We start from the raw sequence: 20,014 nt of genomic DNA, 5'->3' as shown, positions 1-20,014 counted from the left end.
AACAGCATTTTATGTTCGCAGTGGCAAATTCAAATTCAAAGATAAATAGGTTTTTTTTTTTGACATTAGGTTCAAATACCAATACGAGGAATTTATTCTGATAAAGTAGAACCCAAAGGATAAATAAGTGTCTATGACGTGGCAGATGACAGTCGAATGGAAAATGCATTTCAATCATTTAAAATCCAAGCTAAGGAATTTATTCTGAGGACGTTATATACGATAAATAATGTCTCGTCCCAATTCTTTCGACAGCAATAAAGCGAGCTGTTGATTAATTAAGGTATAATTTTAATATAAGCAAATTAATTAACGTAATTTAAATAATTTAAAAAGCACAAATTAAATATTTAAAAAATGACAAAAAATAGTAAAATAATTTTAACTCGACTAAACTAGTTCAATAATTATAACAGTGAGTTCAAACTTATCCTATTAGCCCTTAAATGGTCAGTAATTTTTCTTGCAGAAAGGCCATACGATGAAAATGGTTTTGTTGAAGTAGTTGAAAAATGCTTTTAAAAAAACAGTGTCAATTTCAAAGGATAATTCAATTTCAATAAAATTCAAAATTTATGATTAAAATTAGCGATATTTTTACAAAGTAGTCTGCACAGATTAAATATGAATTATTAACGTGAGTATTTAAAATTTAAAACTTAATATATTCGGTACTATGATCTCAAAATTAAATAAAAAGATGAATCTTTTTTTCGGTATTGATAATCCCGGTATCTTTCGGTTCACCGGATCTGAATCTGCACCACATTCTCGAGCTTCTAAGTGTTTCCCCGAATCCATTGAAGCCATTCAAACATTTCAACTTGCCATTGCATTGTGATTTGATTAGAATTTTGTTATGCTTGAAATATTGTAATAATTATTATATATTTCTGTTATATTTTTGATTCCGAAGTTATTTAAAGTTATTTGGTGGTTGTCTGTACTAATCAAGGCTGGTGTCCAAACACTCTCTGTTGCACGCTTTTTGAGGTGGATTGCGGAGTGGTATGTAGATCATTAAACCTGAGCTTATTTCGTCTTCGAATTGAAGATTTTACGCTTTGGAGAGAGCGTGTGTAAGCAAAGATGGATGGATAGGATGGATAAGAGATGAAATTGCTCCGGAAACGGTGAATTACGCCATGTTTCATTCTCTTTTCGGTGAGGAACAGGAATTATGCCTTCGGGGAATCACTTACGCGAGAGAGAGGAAATTCCGACGAGATCCGTTCGTTCCCACGCGAGAGAGAAGAAACGGAAGATTTCCGCGTCGAAATTGACTCTGTGGTGCATTTGGGCGTGGGTGTGACGTATTTATGACGTGGAAATGGATGCACGGCGGAAATCGAGGAGAACTCTTATTGGTGGAGAAGTGGTCGGAGAACTATGACACCGAGTGAATCTGGATGGAGTTGTGAGACGGTGAATCGGGGATGAAGATGATATTATCAAGATGCGTTAATGTATTTACATAAAGGTTACACACGATCTTATTTTGCATTTCCCCAATGATTTTTCTGTGAATAAATTAGTAAAGTCAGTCCGTCTAAAATATATTTGCATAAATATATATTTTAGTAAATGTTAAGAAAGAAAATTAAAGTGTTGTAGTAAAACGCCATGCTTCATTGTATTTCCGGGAGTGATTTTTTTGTAATTTACTAAGTAGTTAGCGTCACCATGCGGAATTTTTCGTCCTACACCTATTTTTCGTCAATTCTGGCCGCCAGTTACACAAACGAATACGCTAATGAACTAAAAATAATGACGCACGCGTTGCGTTTAATAATTCGTATATAGGGAAATTTAAGAATAAAAGTAGGATTGTGCCAGAATAGTAGACGGTACCATTTATTTAGTAACATTAATATGAGGATTTTAAAGTCGCGAAATATAGTTTTACTACAGAGAGGACGTATCTAATATTCAGGCCAAAATATCGTGAAAAAGTGCTACTAAGCTCATGTCTACAATAATGAAGATTTTAAGACGATGACAAAGAAGTAGGCAAAAGATTATTCCGCTGCAGCGCAGTATTACCCCGCAAGCCGCCTAAATATGAGAGTTTCGGGGTTGTTTGGACAGCAGCTCGATCAATGCTTTCTTTATGTTTATCCACTGTGTTGCTTTCTTTATGTATATCTAAAGAAAAAAAACAAGTAGAAGATCATGACGAAAAACATAAATAGATAGCTCTGCGCCATAATTTCTGAGTTCCCAGCAAATTAATGCTGTTACTGAAGCAAAAAGACAATAGTTTAACAATAAATCTTCCGATAGTCCACTCAAACTGCACGAATAAGTCTTAATTAAATATATTCGCATTATTAACCCGGTAACGCCTGAATTAAAAAAGTTTCTGCGATTTTTGTGGTAATAATATATTTTAATACCAATGAAATTCTGAGTCATTCAGTGCAAATTCTATTCTTTTGGCACTAATAGTTACCGAGATACAGCCTGGTACCATATGGTACCGCTAGGCGTTTAAGGGGTCAAAAAATCTAAATTTGAAAAACATTTAGGAAATCACATTTTTAAGCCAAAAACGTTAAATATTTATTATTTACCGCAAAATACATTCATTTTCATCCAAAATTACGCTCAAATATGGATAATATTCAATTAATTATTAAATATTAGTGATTATGAAATAGAAGTTACGTATAATTGGCGTAGAAAACAAGAATAAGATGATTTTAGTGTTTCACTCAGTCGTTGCCGCACATGGGTATGAACAAAGCAGTCACTGCATTGCATTTCACGCATTCTGTTTTTATTCTACTGGTTCCGTTTTCACTAGCACACCGTCCCCGGTTGGGCTTGGATTTTACTGGGTGGTTGTGTCCGTCGAACCTATTTCGTCAGGGGCACTGGAAAGAAGATAGGCCGCTGTCAGTTGAAAGCGATATTTGAAACATGGAGCAATTACAAATCTATTTCTTTAGCCAATTACCCCATTTCAATCGCACTTCTGGTAAATTAAGCACGTCCTTGACATTTTACGGGATCCTTTGTATCCAGCAGTGATTATACTACTCATCCCATCGGAATCAAGCTGAATTATGCTTTTTCAGGATTTCCGCATCAGCATCGATGTGTTGGGCGTCATTGCATCTAGAATCCAAGTAAAAATGAGCCACGGCCATTTTTTCGCCCTCACACTATCTTTCCCAATTCCTTTTTCGTAGGCTTTCACTTTCCTTAGTTTTACGAAGTTGAATCTGAGTTATTGATGCACCACACTTTCCAGCCAAACCTAATTGGCCTCCCCCGCATGAATTGCTAACAGCCATGTTTTCCAAAGTAGAACATTATCGACTCATTGAAACTCAAAGACTGCTTTTCTCTGAAATATTTGGCGAATCTTTCGTTTGCCATGCCCATAAAAGGGCGCATTTCCCACATCTTATCTGATATACCCATAGCAGTGTACTCACAGCAACGAATAAACCTACGAATTTGTAGAAATCTGTCACATCTCATTGTGTAATAAACAAGATTATTTCTGGTGTTTAGTGCTGCCTCACAATAGTGCCTTTTACAGGAGGTCGTTTTAGGCCAACTTATAAAAAGAATTGAAGCAAATATTTTCAGTACCTCGTATGTTATATTAGGGTCATAATAGTTGCAGAATTGTACACACCTATTCGACTGTAACACTTAGTGCGTAAGGACATTTTCGTCAAAGAACAGTTCAAATGTTCTGGTCGGGGATGCTTCATGGAACAGTGAGTGGGTAATCAGGATTACGAGAAATCCTTTCGTGCTTTACGATCTCTTCATCACCAAAAACGCATCCTTCCTCCCTATTTTTATACCTTTTGGGTGCTTTACGGCTCGGTCCAGTTTCACTACACTTTTGAAAATTCTCAGACATTTCTTGAGATGAACTCAGCTGACTGTCCACCTTTTCGAACAACAACTTCAAATTCGCGCGAAATCGGCGTCCACTCGTTATTCAATTTTCCTCAGTCAGAAGGAAGGTATTCATCCTCTCTTTGCAGCAGCACATGCTACATTATAAGCAGTATATGTAAGTTATTTCGGTTTTACTAGCATATGAAAGTGTGTAAAGTATCTGAGTGTGATTGAGATACGTAAGACAAAATAATTTAAATGATTAGACTGCTTCTTGTCGAAGTGATGCCTGTCGCGTGATCGTCTCTTGCCGCCAGACGTCATTGAATTTCCCTCTTAGCAAGCCCCCTTATTCACCATCATAGCCCCTTCCTAATTTAGTACACGGATACTCTTCCTATTCATCTTTCTAAAAAGGGTTCAGGTATGCAATCATACCTCCCACCTCGTGAGCCCTTCTGAGGGTACGAGATTCTGAAAAAATGCGTACAATTTAGGGCCTTATGTGTCCTTATAATAAAAAAATTAACTTATGTACACATGTTATATGCGTAATAACATTTACATAACGAAAAATGTATAATATAAATGATAAAAAATAAATAATTCTAAATTAAAGAACTATTAGAAAACGAAAACAACAGAAATATTCGTATTTTACGCTTTCCGCCAAAACACGGTAGTGCAAGCGCCTAGCGGTACCATATAGTACCACCAAAATTGTTTGCATCATAACATACCAAATATTAGGCTCACATGCAAACACCATACCTAATATGAAATGTACATGTTATGACAATAATAATTACATAAAAACATCTTGGTATTGTGAGTGCTTAAGACGCAAGTAAAGTAAATCGAAATGCTTGCACTAAAGATTCCGTTTTTTTTTCGTATAGTTGAAAATTCTCTATTTTCAAATGGCTTTAAAAACATTAATTTCAGCTTTAAAAAAGCAAACTTTTCGGGAAAAAGTAAATAAAAACATTCTTATTATGTTTAAGCTCTCAAAAATCCAAATAAATTACGATAAGTGACAAAAAAGTTACGTTTAGCATTGTGCTACCGGCTGGTACCATATGGTACCGCTAGGCGTTAACGGGTTAAAGAGATAATTTATGAATGGAAATTTACAGTACCAACCAAATATTAGCAGCCCAAATATTCCGTATTATAATTAGAATTATTTAACTTTAGGTATATGTGAAAATGTTCAAATATTCAAATATTAAGAGATACGCAAAAGAAGAAAGGAAGAAACAAAAGGAAAAACGTAAAGAAAAGGAATACCCCCCACATAGCATTTACAGAAACCCTATGTTCTTCGGTGGGAAAAAAAAAATTCCCACACCTATCCGTTCGCCAAAATATCCCTCTACATTTATCGTTTTTGACAAACCTGGAAATACAGTGATGTTCTAAGGTTATATACACCACGTTGATCACAAAAAATCCATTCTTAATAGCTCAAGCGATCTAAATCAAGCACAAAGTCTCGGAGTCCCTAGCGGCTCCAAACTCATTCGTGTAAAAGCTCTCAAACGTTCTCTATTAGCACGTAGCAATTTTTCACGAATGGCGCAGTTTTCTTTGATATTTTATTGAGCTCGCGGAATAACTCTTTCTGCGGCGGAACCCATACGCTGGCTGCATATTCAAGGTGCGGTCGGACGAGTGCGAAATAGCACCTCTCTTTTGCTATTTCATTTTGTGAATTAAATCCTTATAAAAACTTTAATTTTGCATCTGAAAACCTTCCCTCAACAGACTTCACGAGTCTTAGCTTCTTCAGCGCTCTGACAAAAATATTTCTACAAGCAGAACTGTAGTTGTCTAATAATTGAGCAGGTCAGCAGCATAAAATATTTAGGAGTAACATTTGATAAATACTTGAAATGGTATCACCATATAAATGATTAAGTAAGAGTCTTACGATATTATGTTTCGAAGCTTTATTTTATTCGACATAAGTGTCCTCACTATTTTCAAGTAATATTGTACAACGCTTTGGTTGGCACTAAGTTAGGTTACGGTTTGATATGTTGGGGTGGGGCCCACAAAACGGCATTGAACCCTGCAGTGGTACTTCAAAAAGAGTTAATTAGAATAATTGCCAATAAAAATCGTTTTGAGCCTTCTTACCCCCTATTTGTTAGTCTTAAGTTATTACCATTAAGGTACATGTTTGTTTATAAAACTTTAAAGCTATTTTTTTTGCGAAGTGGTAGTTTTCCAACAATTTCTGGAACCGAGCATGGTTATAACTTACGAAGGAATGTTAACTTTCTAGTTCTTAATCTTTCTTTATTTAAAAGATCGTTTCTTTATTTGGGGCCAAAGATTTAATAAATTACCATGTTTGATCAAAGAGTTAAAGAGTATAAATAAAGTTTGTAAAGCTTGGTTGTTATCCCATGATAATATAAATGTTCTTTTTTGATGTGTTTGTGAATAATATACATATTATTATATATTACTTTTATATTTTTGTGAAAGGAGGAAATAGCAATTTATTTTGTTCTGTCCATATATTATACTTTTCTCTTGTTTATTGTAAGTTATTGTCACATATATGTTTCATAATGATAATGTTTCAAAAATTATATATACTTTCTTTTTGTTTTCTGGCCTGCCTTGAATTTTATTTTTAAGATGGTAGCTTCCATGATGGTTTTTTATTTTAACCATTGAAGCTCCCTAAAGCTCCTCTGTATTACTTTTTTTTGTTAAAAAAGTGTACATTTCAGTTGGAGTAATAAACTCATTCATTCATTCATTCTCACATGCGTTCCCTACGAGGTGATCAGCCGTAACTCCCAGAATTTTGGCTTCATCTGTCGCCCTCACGTGAACTCGAAGACCGCAGTATTCTGACGATTTGGAAGTAATTTTGAACAACATACTGGATTAAGAGAAAAACTACTGAATGGCAATATTAATTATAATAGCAATTCTTTCGCGAGTAAGATATTCGCTGAACGATCCAACCTAGTAATACGGTGGACATTGATGAGCTGCGTGCGGACGCATTCCAGGGGCATCAATCTCTGTCTCCACGCGACTTTGGTGCAGACGCACGCAGAATCCACCGGCGGAAAGAAAACCTCAGTCGAAGATCATGATGAAAAACATAAATAGATACCTCGGCGTCATAATTTCTGAGTTCCCAGAAAATTAATTCTACGTATTACTGAACTCAAAAGACAATAGTTTAACAATAAATTTTTAGATAGTCCACTCAAACTGCACGAATAAGTCTTAATTAAATATATTTGCATGATTAAACAGATAATAATTTATGAATAAAATTTTACGGCACCAACCAAATATTAGCAGCCCAAATATTCCGTAGTATGATTAGAATTATTTAACTTTAGATACATGTGAAAATGTTCAAATATCCCCATTAAGCCCGTATGACACTTGCCAATTTATTGGCCAATATATCGGCGCGCAATATTGGTTAAAATATTGGGCTTTAGGCATCGTATGACACGTACCAATATTTACACCAATATAGGCCGTTTTAGTGTTCTAATACCCCACTAGAGAACGCCACATAACACAAAATGACAAAAGAGCATCTCAAGACGCAGGTTAATTGCCAATGAGCTACAGAATGGAAGGTGGCATAATAATTGTAAATTTAATAACTATTTCGAGGGGCTACAAAGATATTCTCGAATTGCTCGAAATTTCATTCGGGTGAGTTCCTTGAATGATGAGAGATAGGCAATATGGTGATCTCATAGGTGAGCCAAGATAACGTAGCGGCTTGTTTTGGCTGGAATATGTTCATCGAATAAACAGAGATTGTGTCATCAATTGGGACTTTCACCCGAAACTTTAGCGCTCAAATCATGAAAAATAGTTTAATAATTGTAAAATAAACAAAATATAGACGCTATCGAGGAGAAACACGACGTTTTTATTCATTAAATATCCGAAATGTTATTTCCGAATTACCCACTTTAGACAGTTGATGTTTGTGAATTTATATTCTCTCAAAGTACACATTAATTATTTGAGCTATTTCATGGGTTGCTATGCTTGTAAAGTTTTTATACATGATATTAAAATTCCGAGGTGAAATGTTTTGCAAAGAGCTTCTAGTTTTGGCCACTAGGAGTCGACAAGACTGAGTTCTGATTGGAGATTGGCCTCGAGAAAATAGAACCTGTTCTAAATTGTAGATTGGCCAAGAAATTGTGCCTAATATTGTGAAACTGAGATTGGGCTAGAAATTGGCGTGTGTCAGTGGGTACACAATCCAATATCCAATGGATTGGCCAATAAATTGGCAAGTGTCATACGGGCTTTAGATATAGGAGATACGCAAAAAAGAGCTAGACCTATTTTAACCAGATGAGAATCGAAATTCAGACGTTCCGGCCGGTACGTCTCGGGGGCAACTAGTGCGTGTGGTCCCCGGGGGTGGGCGACACCGTCGTCTCTCTCACACGCAGTCCCATGAGATGATGATTTTCCGTGTACCTCGCAATCGCAATGATGTTGACCCACCCGAGAGGGTGAAGGCTGCGGCCTAAGCGTGCGTTCGCGTGCCGAAGAGCAATTAGTGGTAGTTCAACGCCGAGAGATCAAACGAGAAGTTATGAAAATAATTCAACTCACCGTGAAATTTCAAAAAAAAAAAAACTTTTGATTATTCCACGTGGGTTTTGACTGTGTCACAGCAGGGAGAATTTATTTAAACTGTGCAACATTCCACGATACATTGATTAATGCACGACCGGTTTCAACGCTGGTGTGTCATTGTTAAGGGTCTCGTCATATCCCCACAATACAGTGGCGTAACTATGGGGGGATGAGGAGATAAATTCCCCCCCCCCACCCCCCAAAGCCTAAGAGAAATCAAAATATTATTTTAAAATCTTGTCTGGATTTGATACAAAATAACGTCCTCCGTTAAAAGTTAAATTATAAATGCCAAAATGATGTAGAATGCATTTTCAGGCAAGTTATTTTTTTAAATTTTCATGGACTCCTCGTTTCCTGGGGGGGTTGCCCCCACTCAGAGATGGGCAGTATCGAAAATACTTGTATTTGAAATACGTATTTTCGATACTTTTGTAGTTTGTAATTTGTATCGGAAATACATTTTCTGAGAGTATTTTGTATTTTGTAACGAAAATACATCTAAAGAGTAGTTTGTATTTTTAAAATACATTCAAAATCAAAATACATGTAATGTTTTTGTGGATAGGTAGAAAGAGCGTGCGACGAGATGGCAGGGATCCCGAATGAGTCTGTATTAGCCTGCCATCTATGGGACAATAAATTGCCCCTTAATTTACTTCTCTAACACCCGTATGCGCTTGTATACTTGCAAAACGTAGTCGCGTGTGGAGTATTTTGCGAAACGAAGTTGTGCATTGAGTAATTTGAGGAGGGGAGTTGTAGAATCTGACGCTGTTCCCAAAGGTGCGGGAGACATTTTTCTCCATTTTATTTAAGACATTTCGCCATGGATAATGGTCAAATTGCCAGTTTCCTATAGATACGTTGCAAGAATGTTTGAGCCTCTCATTCTAAAAATAGTTCATATTTGAATTTATTTTAATTTTTTATTAGGTAAGAACTTCGGTGAAGGCATGTATTTCGTATTTTAATGGAGTATTTTGAAATTACATTTGTATTTAGTATCGAAAATACAATTTTTAGAAGTAATTTTTATTTTGTATTTGAAGTACAGATTTTAAAAGTAATTTGTATTTTGTATCTAAAATACATTTGACATGCATTTTGCCCATCTCTGCCCCCACTAACCCCGCTCATCCCCCTCCAAAGCCCCCTCATCCTTCCCAAAGCAAGCATCTAGTTACGCCGCTGCCACAATATCTTGCCAACACAGCAAGACCTGGATGAAGGCTGTGGCCTAAGGGCGGACTTAGGGCACAAATTAGCAAATAATTATTATCGGTACGGCACACTTAGCGTTAGAGTCCAGTAGGTACCAATGGCGGCGTTCATAGAAAAAATTACCCTGAGAAATTTAACGTAGGATTTTTACGTTTTTGAATAAACGGGAAACTTTGGAATGCGCAATATCGTATTTAATTTTTCTCACCTGCTTTGCAATCGTTTTTTGTCAATTCTAACGGTGAATCATGATAGCATGCAAATAAATATATGTTCGATTACAGACTGTGCTTAATTCAATCAATAAATTGCTTTCATAGCTCAAATGTGAGATACTTCAATCTCTAAAATTCAATTGAATGTGAAGGAGAACTATTTTATTGCGAAAGTTCTTCAAAGATCATACACATTAATATCGCCTAACATTAAGTGCTCCTATACTCCATGCAATTTTCTCCATGATTAGAAATTCCTTTCGATTTGTTTTTTCGATAATCTTTGCATCTTTTACAATCACTGTGGGGGACTCCGAGTATCTAGCGTCTCCCTTTCTATTTCATGCTAACACTTCCAAACCCAGCATTTCTAGAGAGGAAATTAAAATTTGAAGATTTAACTGTTTTAAATGTGTTTTTATCAACTCAATCGTAAATATCATAGCAACTAAATATTTGAACAACAAATTTTGCAACAAAAATAACTCTTCATTCCGCCCTTTATCGAATAGAGCTGAAAAAGGCACCAATTTCTTTAACGACTGACCTTCAGGTTTGACGATGCTAAGAGGTAACATTGGGTTGGAGAGAGTTAAAGCTGTATAATGCTTCTTGTTCGTAAGTAGCACTTTTCGACGTCGACTGTACTGGGAAGCGTTTCTTCCATCGAGTTCCTTTCACCCACAGCATGCTGTGCATATACTGCTGTGGAATATTCGCGTTTGGCCTTCTTCTCTGACGGAGGTGGCCGCTGGTCCATCCTCCCTGCCTGCCCTCCCTAATGACTCCGGCCAAAGGGTTGTGCCGCGAGCGAGGGATGTTATTACGGCCCCTCCCAGATGATCAACCCCCTCCCGCGAATTACCGCCACCGCCCCCATAAATCTCAACGACCATTCCGCCCCGTCAGGGAATATTATGCCGTCGTGACGCCGTACCACCATGCTCACGATCATCTTGTTCTTCCTCTCAACTTCGGCTCTCTCGCGAGAGAGGGGGTTCAGTGAAGAGGGGTAGGTGGGGCTCAGGTGTTTCCAGACGGGTCCCCGACCCCTTCACACCCCTTAAGTACACTTCCGCCCGCTCCGTGCGCCTTAAATCAGGACGAACGACAGAAAAAAATGAAGAAAATCACTCGCTATCGAGGTTCTTACAAAATCTCCGAATATTTCGAAGTGAACAGCACAGTCCGTTTAAAACTAGGTAGTCCCTCTGAAGAATCGTTAAGAGGAATCGTATCTCTTGCTCGACCTGATTTTTTCGGCGATTCTCATTAAACTTATACTTGAAAATTTCAAGGCACATACACAAACAACACCCTTGTCTACATTTTCCTAAATCTCAAATTTGAAATTCAGCAATTTCTCACAAGAATTTTTTTTATTCATAAACAGGCCTCGTTTGATACACCATTTAATCTGACAAGCAAAAGAGATCTCTTTCACGTATTTACGGCGATAGTATATCTCGGAAGAAACACGAGTTATAAAAACATAATACTCTACATAGAATTCTCTTACATTCATACTATTCATTACTCCTGTTCATTCCGTGGTTGAAGTCGCGATTTTTTGTCTATAAACAACGCTTTTGATCTACCCCCATAAGAAGAAATCGCAAGGTATCTGGCATCTTCCTATTGGTCTATCCTTGGAAAGGGTTGGCCATGGTATGGTAATAGGAGGAGGCGATCGATCGCTAAGGTAATTTTCGCCATTAGGGAAGGGTAGGTAAGGAAGGGTGGAGAGGAACGGCATGCTCTGAACGAAAGGCGCCAAGAGGACCACGGCTTAACGTCCCATCCGACGGACGGAGTGTTGTGCTTGAAATATCCTCCACACAATGCTCAAGAAGGGATCGGGCAGTCTGAAAATTCTCTGCCACCGCCGGGATTTGAACCCCAGTCCACGGGGTGGGAAGCCAACACTCTAACCACCACACCAACTCGATCCCCATGGCATCTTCCCATGATTAACTGGAATCGCATGCTAATTCTTTTGTGATAAGTATAACACCGTAGATGAGAGAGGGGACCTACCGGTGGTGGCTGTGGGGGAAAAGTCTTCGGGTGTTGCATCGGGTGAGTCCGGGCGCTCCGTCTTCACGCGGACGAGTGCCGGAGGGTGCGGCGGTGGGGAGGCGGGTGCGGGAAGGCCTCCGCTGCTCACCGAAGAGGAGGATGCGTCGCTGTCCCTCTCGGGAGGGGGCGGTGGCAGGGGGTGTGCGGAAGGCGGCGGCGGGGGCAGCCTGGGGGGCAGGCGGGGGCGGTGGGGCGGGGGGCGGATGGAGGGAGGGGGCGGGGGCGGGTGGTGGTGGTGCAGGTGGTGGTGCAGGCGACGGCGGGACGCGGCGAAGTGGTGCAGGTCCAGTCCCTGCGTGTCCCGACTGTCCACCTTCTCGTAGCCGTACCACCCCAGCAACTCGTTCATCGCCGTCTCCGCGTACTCCTGAAACCGAATCGAAGAGAAACACAAATTATTATTAACGGAACATGGGCCGAATTCCAAACAGAATGGAAGACGATCGGAATGAAATTGAAACAGTTTCACAATTTTAGCATCTTGGCTCAATTGTTATATTATCATTTGAATGTGACAAAGAAATTAAAATTCGATGTGGCATAGCTAAAACAACATTCCGATAGCTAAATAATATATCGATCCATTAAGACACTCCCTTGACTCTCAGAAGGAAAGTGGTGCCGTACTATTTAGTGCCCGTCTTATCGTAGATGGAGTGCAAACTTGGACGATATCAATGAGAAGACCAGAAGCTACTGAAATGTGGTTCTTAAGACGGCTTCTCAAGTCAAGACCAAGAGAGTTTCTAACACTGAGGTTCTGCGAAGAGTAGGTCTTGATCGCTCTCTAAGGAAGTTAATGGAGAAGAATCTCATACCTTGGCCACATTACGAGAGGAAAAAAGTGCGAAATCTTCAGTTTGAGCTTGGAGAGGAGGGTTGAAGAAAAGCGCCCAAAAGGGAGAATGAAATGTTCATGGGTTCAAAACGAAAATTGGACACTGGGGATCCATTTCAACAGTAAAGAGACCGATGCATAAGCACCAAACGAACTAAATAGTATACGGCATCAAGAAGAAAAATATGTCGAAGGCCAATCCATTTTAGAATATATTACACGCACTTAAATTTCCCTAATTTCACGATCAAAACATGACTAGTACAGGGAGTGTGTTTTAACTCATATGACTAATTTTACTAAAGGAATATATACATTATATGCTACACATAAATTACATCCAGCGGGTTAAAATAAACAGTAGTGAACTGGATATGCGACTTTATGAGTGATTGTAAGCAAAAAGTAGTCCTTCAAGGAATTAGCTCTGATGCAGTTGTTGTGACATCAGATGTCCTGCAAGGAAGTGTAATAGGCCCCCTTTTGTTCATTATGTACATAAATGAGTTTTTCTCACGAATTCGCAGTAAAAAACGTTTTTCTTTGCGGACGAAACTATCATCAATCGCGAAATTACTGATCACTCTGATTTTGACATTTCATCATCGAATTTAAACAAAGTTCATGTGAGGAGCTAAGAGTGGGGACTCGAAATTAAACTCACGGCGGTACACTCCTCGCGTAGATTGTCACATTATCCTCATGTATATGCTGTGGACAATGTCGACATAAAGGCGACATATGAAGTGAAGCATATGGGGATTACAATAACCTCGAACCTATTTTGGGGAACTAAGATAAGAAACATATGTGGCAGAGCCAACAAGAAGCGAGGGTTCGCCAAAGGTGTTGTGGGAAAAGTTTCGCATGAAAAAACTAAAGAGAGGCGCTATTTCGCACTCGTCTTGCCACACCTTGAATATGCTGTGAGAACATAGGATTCGGCGCAGAAATATGTACGGTAATCTAAATAAGACTTAATCCGTAAAATTAATAAAATACAAAGGAAAATGCACGATTCGTTTATAACCTCTACGGGCGCACAGAAAGCGTTGCATTGATGCTGAAGGTAAAATAATTCTTGGAGTATAGGTCAAATGTGTATGATGCAAAAAAAGTTCTTAGCCAACGTTTCAGTTTGTTAAAAGCTATCATCAGAGCTTAGCTTTGCACATATCTATTGATAAATTAATTAACGAGGTCAAGACAAGAAGAAAAAAATTAATAGATGCTAAACGATTTAGGCTGGGAGCCGCTGGAAACTCTGAGGCTGCGCGCTGAAACTGAGAATAGATATCTTTCAGAGCGACACGGAGTACATCAGAATGGCCGGTGCCCTAACACCACCGTTGGCGTCATTTAAGGGCGGTTTTCACTTTGGGGAAGAGGAATCTGTCTGCTGGAGCCACATTTGAATCGTAGGGAGGCTGGGGAATCGCTCAGATGCCATTTTTTGCCAGTTGCCCGGAGACCAGGAACCCCGATAGCTGTCAAAGCGGCCTGCAAGCGTGCTCTGAAGGATGTTTCTATTGTTCACTTCCACTGAGCGTGCGATGCTAGCGAAACTCGCCTGCGGAAGTGCTTTGATGCTGAAGGAGCATGCTCTGGATTTGATTTGATTTAATTTATTTCTTTTACCTGGCCCAGATGAGGCCACATTTCGGCCCCCTCTTCCTCTGGACCAGGGCTCTCTTTACAAGGTTATAGATACGGAAATAAAGGTATACAGGCATCAGTAAAACAATTAATACGATGGTTGTTAATTTATATTATTATGTAGTTAGGGCACATTGTATTTTTTTGTCAGCTGTTGGATCGCCTTCGTCCTCGACCAGTCGCGTCTCTGGTCATCCGTCAGGGCTTTAAATGAGCGGGCAAAGGTGCATATAACAAATAATCCCGCCATACGCGAGGACCTAAGGATTGGGACCAGACATTTGTTTCCTCCACGTCGCGTGTTCCACGTGTGGATATCGCTGAGCAGAGCCATGCTGTTGTGGATGTAATAGGATGGAACACGGTGCTTCCAAATTTTCCACCCGGTTTGCAGCGCTGCGAGTGTTCGACGCTCCTTGATTTTCAGCCACGAGCATAAAGGGGGGTCAGATGGTCCCAGGCGGAAGGCGTACCGCAAGCAGGCAGGCGTTTTTCACCACTTGAAGCCTCTGTAGCTCTCTCCCACTGAGGTCCGAACAGGGTGCTAAGCAATAGTCAATGATGGGCTGTAGTAGGGACTACACGAGGAGGCATTTCATTTTGTTAGGTGGGCTGAAGTGCATACCACGTGGTCTTCGGAGTCCCCAATGGACGCGCGATATTACCATTGATGCTTATCTATTCCATGATAATTGGTTGCCAATCTGGATTCCAAGGTATTTTATGTGGTCCGAATAAGGTATTGGGTTTTGTTTTATTTTTGGAATTGTATTTAGAGAGAGTTTATTAATAAACCTTTTATGGCCAATGGAGACCACTAGAGTTTTCTAATGGTATCTCTAAAGCCTGAATCAAATGATAATATTTTTTTCCGTCCCTTCCGAGTGACATCTAAAGCGATTGTATAAATGATGGCGGAAAAATGACCGTTTCTCGCCAACGTTTGCCGCCATTGCTCCAGGGATGGAAATCTCAAGAGCCATCGCGCCACTGATCACTGCGAATATCTCAAAAAGAAACTTATTCGCAATCAGTGCGTGGCCTTTTGACTGCAATGTGGAAGGCTACGTACTGTCAGGGTGCGAGAGTTAAGGCTAGTGGAATTTAGATATTCATCAACTGTTTTATTCATAGCGTTTTTTTGCTGTTGAAACAATAAAAACTTAACTTGGAGTGCCGCCTTAAAGATTATCATCATTTCAATTTTTTTATAAACCACGGGAAAGAGGGGGGGGGGGGGCTTTTAATCCGCCGCTGGCTGTCGGTCGCCCCCCCTCGAAATATCAATCCCAATCGAAGACTGAGTTCACGCTAAATTTTAACCACCAACACATTAGTCCGTCATTGCGCAACCCATCGCATGCGTTTTCGATCGATGCTTTTTTCAGGAGCAGATGCAGAATTCAGGGCCTAAGAGAGGCAGACGTGGGATGAATAGTACCACGGACGCAGTGGCGGATCTAGGTGGGGGGGGGGAGGTAAAGGGGGGGGCGCATATAGGCTCAAAGAAATGGCTCACATATCTAAATCAATTAACAGTTGTAATAAAAAAACAGACATTGAAAACCTTAGCAAAATTTATTTTTATTTAATTAATGAAAATTAATGGTAACTAGGTTTGGTAATAGCTTAATAACGTAATATCAATAAATATGTATACAAAGCTAAGGGATGTCAATTTTTTAAATTATAATACTGTATATAAAAAACTCTTTCGTAACATTTATTTAGGGCCTAAGAGAGGCAGAGGTTATATTTGCATTTGTTAGGAGGCTCTAACCCCCCCTTGGGTATTCAATTTACACTAGATAGAATGGTAATTTTTTCCGACTCCCACTACTGCTGGAATATTTAACCCCACTTAACCCCCCCCCCTTGTCCCTATCCTGGATCCGTCACTGCCACAGAGTAGCACTATTTAGAGTATTACTCTATTATAGTGCGTAATACTAAATAGCAGGAGGGGGATGCAAATGAAAAACTTAAAAGTGCCATCATATTAATACTGGAAACATTTTTACTTTCACAAGTAATGTATAGACGGAGGACATTAAATTCCGTTGCATTTTAGTTCCTTCTGAGTCATCTGTGGCTATTCAGATGGTTCTCTGCCTTTTAATATTCTCATTTTTTCATTTGAAATATAAATTTAACAAGTGACAATATGAATAGATTATGTACACAAACTATAACGTTATTATTGTTTTTTTGTCATTAAACACAGTTTAAATCTAATTTGACAATTAACACCAGTGCCCTTCTCATCACATCAAAATTGCGAAAAGTTTCACGATTTATTTAGTAGCTTCCTGTAGTGTCTCCGAGGTTTACAAAAAGTGGTCTGCAGGTGGAAGAGTGAAGCTCCGACGCCTGGGCGGTCAGCAGTGTCCACAGCGAGATGGTTTCTCCGCTCTCCACTCGCACCGCACGACAGCAGCAATCTTTAACGCCTTTTTTGAGTAGTGAATGAGTGAAATCGATAGAAATCCATCGCAAAAAAGATGATTCGTGTGTGTTGCGGCCGCAAGTTTAAGAGCAGTGGAACAAGTTCAAAAAACTACCAACCAGAAACGAAAGCTAGTGCAACGAATTGCACTACGGCTCATCACCGGAATCGCAATACCTATCACTTTTTTCTGATGCTTTCGCTCGTAAAACTACAGCCTTTTAGGGTTCACAGGGAAATAGGAAAAAAGTCACACGGTGCCACATTACACCACTGTTTTTTTTTTGCCAAAAATTCACGAAGAAGCAACGAAGTGTGATCTGAAAATCGCCGAGCAAATAAAAACTCGTCCTAACTTGACAATAGAGCTGTCACAGACAAATTAAACAATGAATTCAACGGAAAATTCTATTTCAGGGGATGTACACCAACACAATAAATAGTTCACCAGAATATCACATTTGTATGTCTCATCTACCTAATTTACCAGACCTTGATCATGGTGACTTTCAAGTGTTCGGCGCACTCAAAGAAGCAATTGGAGGAACAAATTCCGTAAGCAAAGAAGAGATGAAATCCGCAATGACACGAGCTGAAGATTTCTTTCAACACTGTATCTATGCACTTCCAAAGTGCTGGAAAAAATTTTGTCGAACTTGAGGGAGACTATGTAAGAAGAAAATATAATGCGGACAGTCGTCAGCATTGAAATGACCGTCTTCGAAGTAACGGAACCAATCACGGCACGTCGTTTCACTTAGAGTAGAATCTCCGTAAACCTTATGGATCTTTGAATGCACTTCAGCCTACGTTTCCTTCGAATGAAAGGAGAAAATCAACACTTCCCGCAAAAGACGGCAATTTGGCACAAAATCAGACATTTTTATACAACAATAAGGCTATTAAACATATACTATGCATATTATATAACAATAAGCATTAAAAGTTACTCAAAGACAAACGTGAGGCAAATTCACTATTGCCGTTAAGCGGTTTGTTTATCAGATGTCTATGCTGGATTCATTATGTTTCCGATGCGTCAAAATCGACCAGGAATCACTGCTGGAGCCATCTATAGACTGACACCCGGAACTTAGTTTCGAAACAATTATGCAAGAGTAGTCCACAATTTATTATTTCATTTTTTGAGGTTTTCGTTTGAATCGTACGTGAATGTATGAATCGAATACGGCAATAGCTTTCGATCGAGAGTGGGACGCTGCATTTGCACGGAACTAAGGAGTCAGAGAAGAAGAGGCGGTGTTGGTCGGCCGGCCCTGGCACCTCAGCCAGGGCCCTCCTCTTGACCGGCTGACAGGGGAGGGGGGAGGTCAAGCGAGGGGGGTGGGGGAGGATATAATGACTGTTATTGGGCTTCCGCCCCTTGGGCCGGCCACTCGTTTGAAAGCATAATTGCAGCAGCAGCGGGGGGGGGGGAGGGGGAAGAGGGGAAGGTGAGGGGAAGGGGGTGCGAGAAAGGGAGGGGAGGGGGGAAGGAGAGTTATGGGGGGTGGGGGGATAATTGCGGCAGCAGGCCATGCTAAAAAGAAAGTGGATAAATAACAGGGAGAGCGCCACCAAATTACAGCCCTCAAAAAAAAAGGATTGTTCTGTTCTTCTGCTCCAGTACAGCGGCCTCGGGGAACACGGCTCGGTGGGATCCACGGGACCATACTGACACCACGAGGGCTATCACCCGCTGGAGTCGCTTCGATCAGTCGAACCCATGGTCCATGCCGCAGAATTCTCAGAGTGAATAAGAACAAGAACGATTTTCTGCACCTGCGCCGAGATTGAATGGGCAAAATATCCTACATCAGTGGCGTAACTATGGGACGTACCCCCAAAGCCACTGAGAAATCAAAAATTATATGAAAATCTTGTCTGGATTTGATTTATAATAACTGCACCTGCTAAAAGTTAAAATTTAACCGCCATAATGATGTAAAATGCATTTTCGGGCATGTTATTTTTTTAAACTTTTCCTGATATCCCCGTTTCCTGGGGGGGTAGCCCCCACTGACCCCTTCATCCTCCTAAAGCATATTCCTAGTTACGCCACTGTCCTACATCACGTCTTGGTCGGTCTGATACTGACGATAGAGATCGTTTCCACATTGTTAACGTCCAATGGATGATCCATTTATAATCTATAGTTACAATATTATACTTGAAATCGAGAGGGGTGACATGAATACGTTATGAATTCGACAGATGCCATCGTCGCGGCTAATTTAAAATCGGGCCTAATTTAATTCTCTGTGAAATTCGGATTGGTCTGCCCGTCAACGACACGAGTGGCACTCAAGTGGCTATTATTCACGAGTGAGTACGTATCGTAGAAAAATAATATGTTTAATTAATAAATTTCTATACTTTTAATGAATTTACAAATTCATCTTTAGTTTGTGAGACTCTAAATAGGAAATGCTCAGAGAATGAACAAGGCCATAGTATGGTATTTGGAGGTGCGCGAGAGCTTAGCTTGTTTACGCCGTTATACGCCGGCATTAGCCCACTCTTAACGAAAGGTACCACGGGGGCTAGTGATGGAAATACTTAATACGTTTCAACCTAAATTGGAAAAAGAAAAAAATAGCAAAATATGTCTTGCATACTTTATGGTTATTATTATACCACAAAACATTCTAGATTTAAATTCTTCAGTTATAAAAGGAATATAACAACGAAAAACTCCGCATTACAGCAATATACACCCAGGTAGTTCGTATAGCAGTAATAAATATAATTATCCACTAATATTTGTCCAATTAGAGTGACATTGTCGTCGTTATTTACTGGAGCACGCATAACCCACTAAGCAGCATAAAAAGTTATTATTTAGTATCATAATGAAAAGAGGAATTACTAAAACTCACATTTATACAAACCCACAGGATTATTGCCGTGGAAAGGGCTAGTGTAACAAACCTTTAATGAAGCACGAAGAAATTTTTTAAAAATCGTCACAAGCTTAATAATTCTAACGCCATAAAGAAACGCACACGAGACTTAAACGCGAAAAGAAGCCATAGA

The 20,014-nt window shown here is 39.6% G+C and overlaps 1 protein-coding gene across 1 annotated transcript in view; it reads right to left on the bottom strand.

Annotated features, from left to right (window-relative positions):
- LOC124169526 (formin-like protein 20) overlaps positions 1-12,237 on the bottom strand; it is a gene marked incomplete at its 5' end in the record, with an annotated part of 44,020 nt that extends 31,783 nt beyond the window's left edge. The window contains one exon of the mRNA XM_046548159.1: positions 11,997-12,237. Coding sequence (XP_046404115.1) covers positions 11,997-12,237 — 241 coding nt within the window. The remainder of the gene's footprint in view (positions 1-11,996) is intronic.
- Between the last annotated feature and the right edge of the window lie 7,777 nt (positions 12,238-20,014).

This window comes from Ischnura elegans, chromosome 12, assembly GCF_921293095.1.
Source record: "Ischnura elegans chromosome 12, ioIscEleg1.1, whole genome shotgun sequence".
Classification (NCBI taxonomy): Eukaryota; Metazoa; Arthropoda; class Insecta; order Odonata; family Coenagrionidae; genus Ischnura; species Ischnura elegans.
Note: the sequence above shows the minus strand (reverse complement) of the source record. Positions and strands in the feature narration are given on the sequence as shown.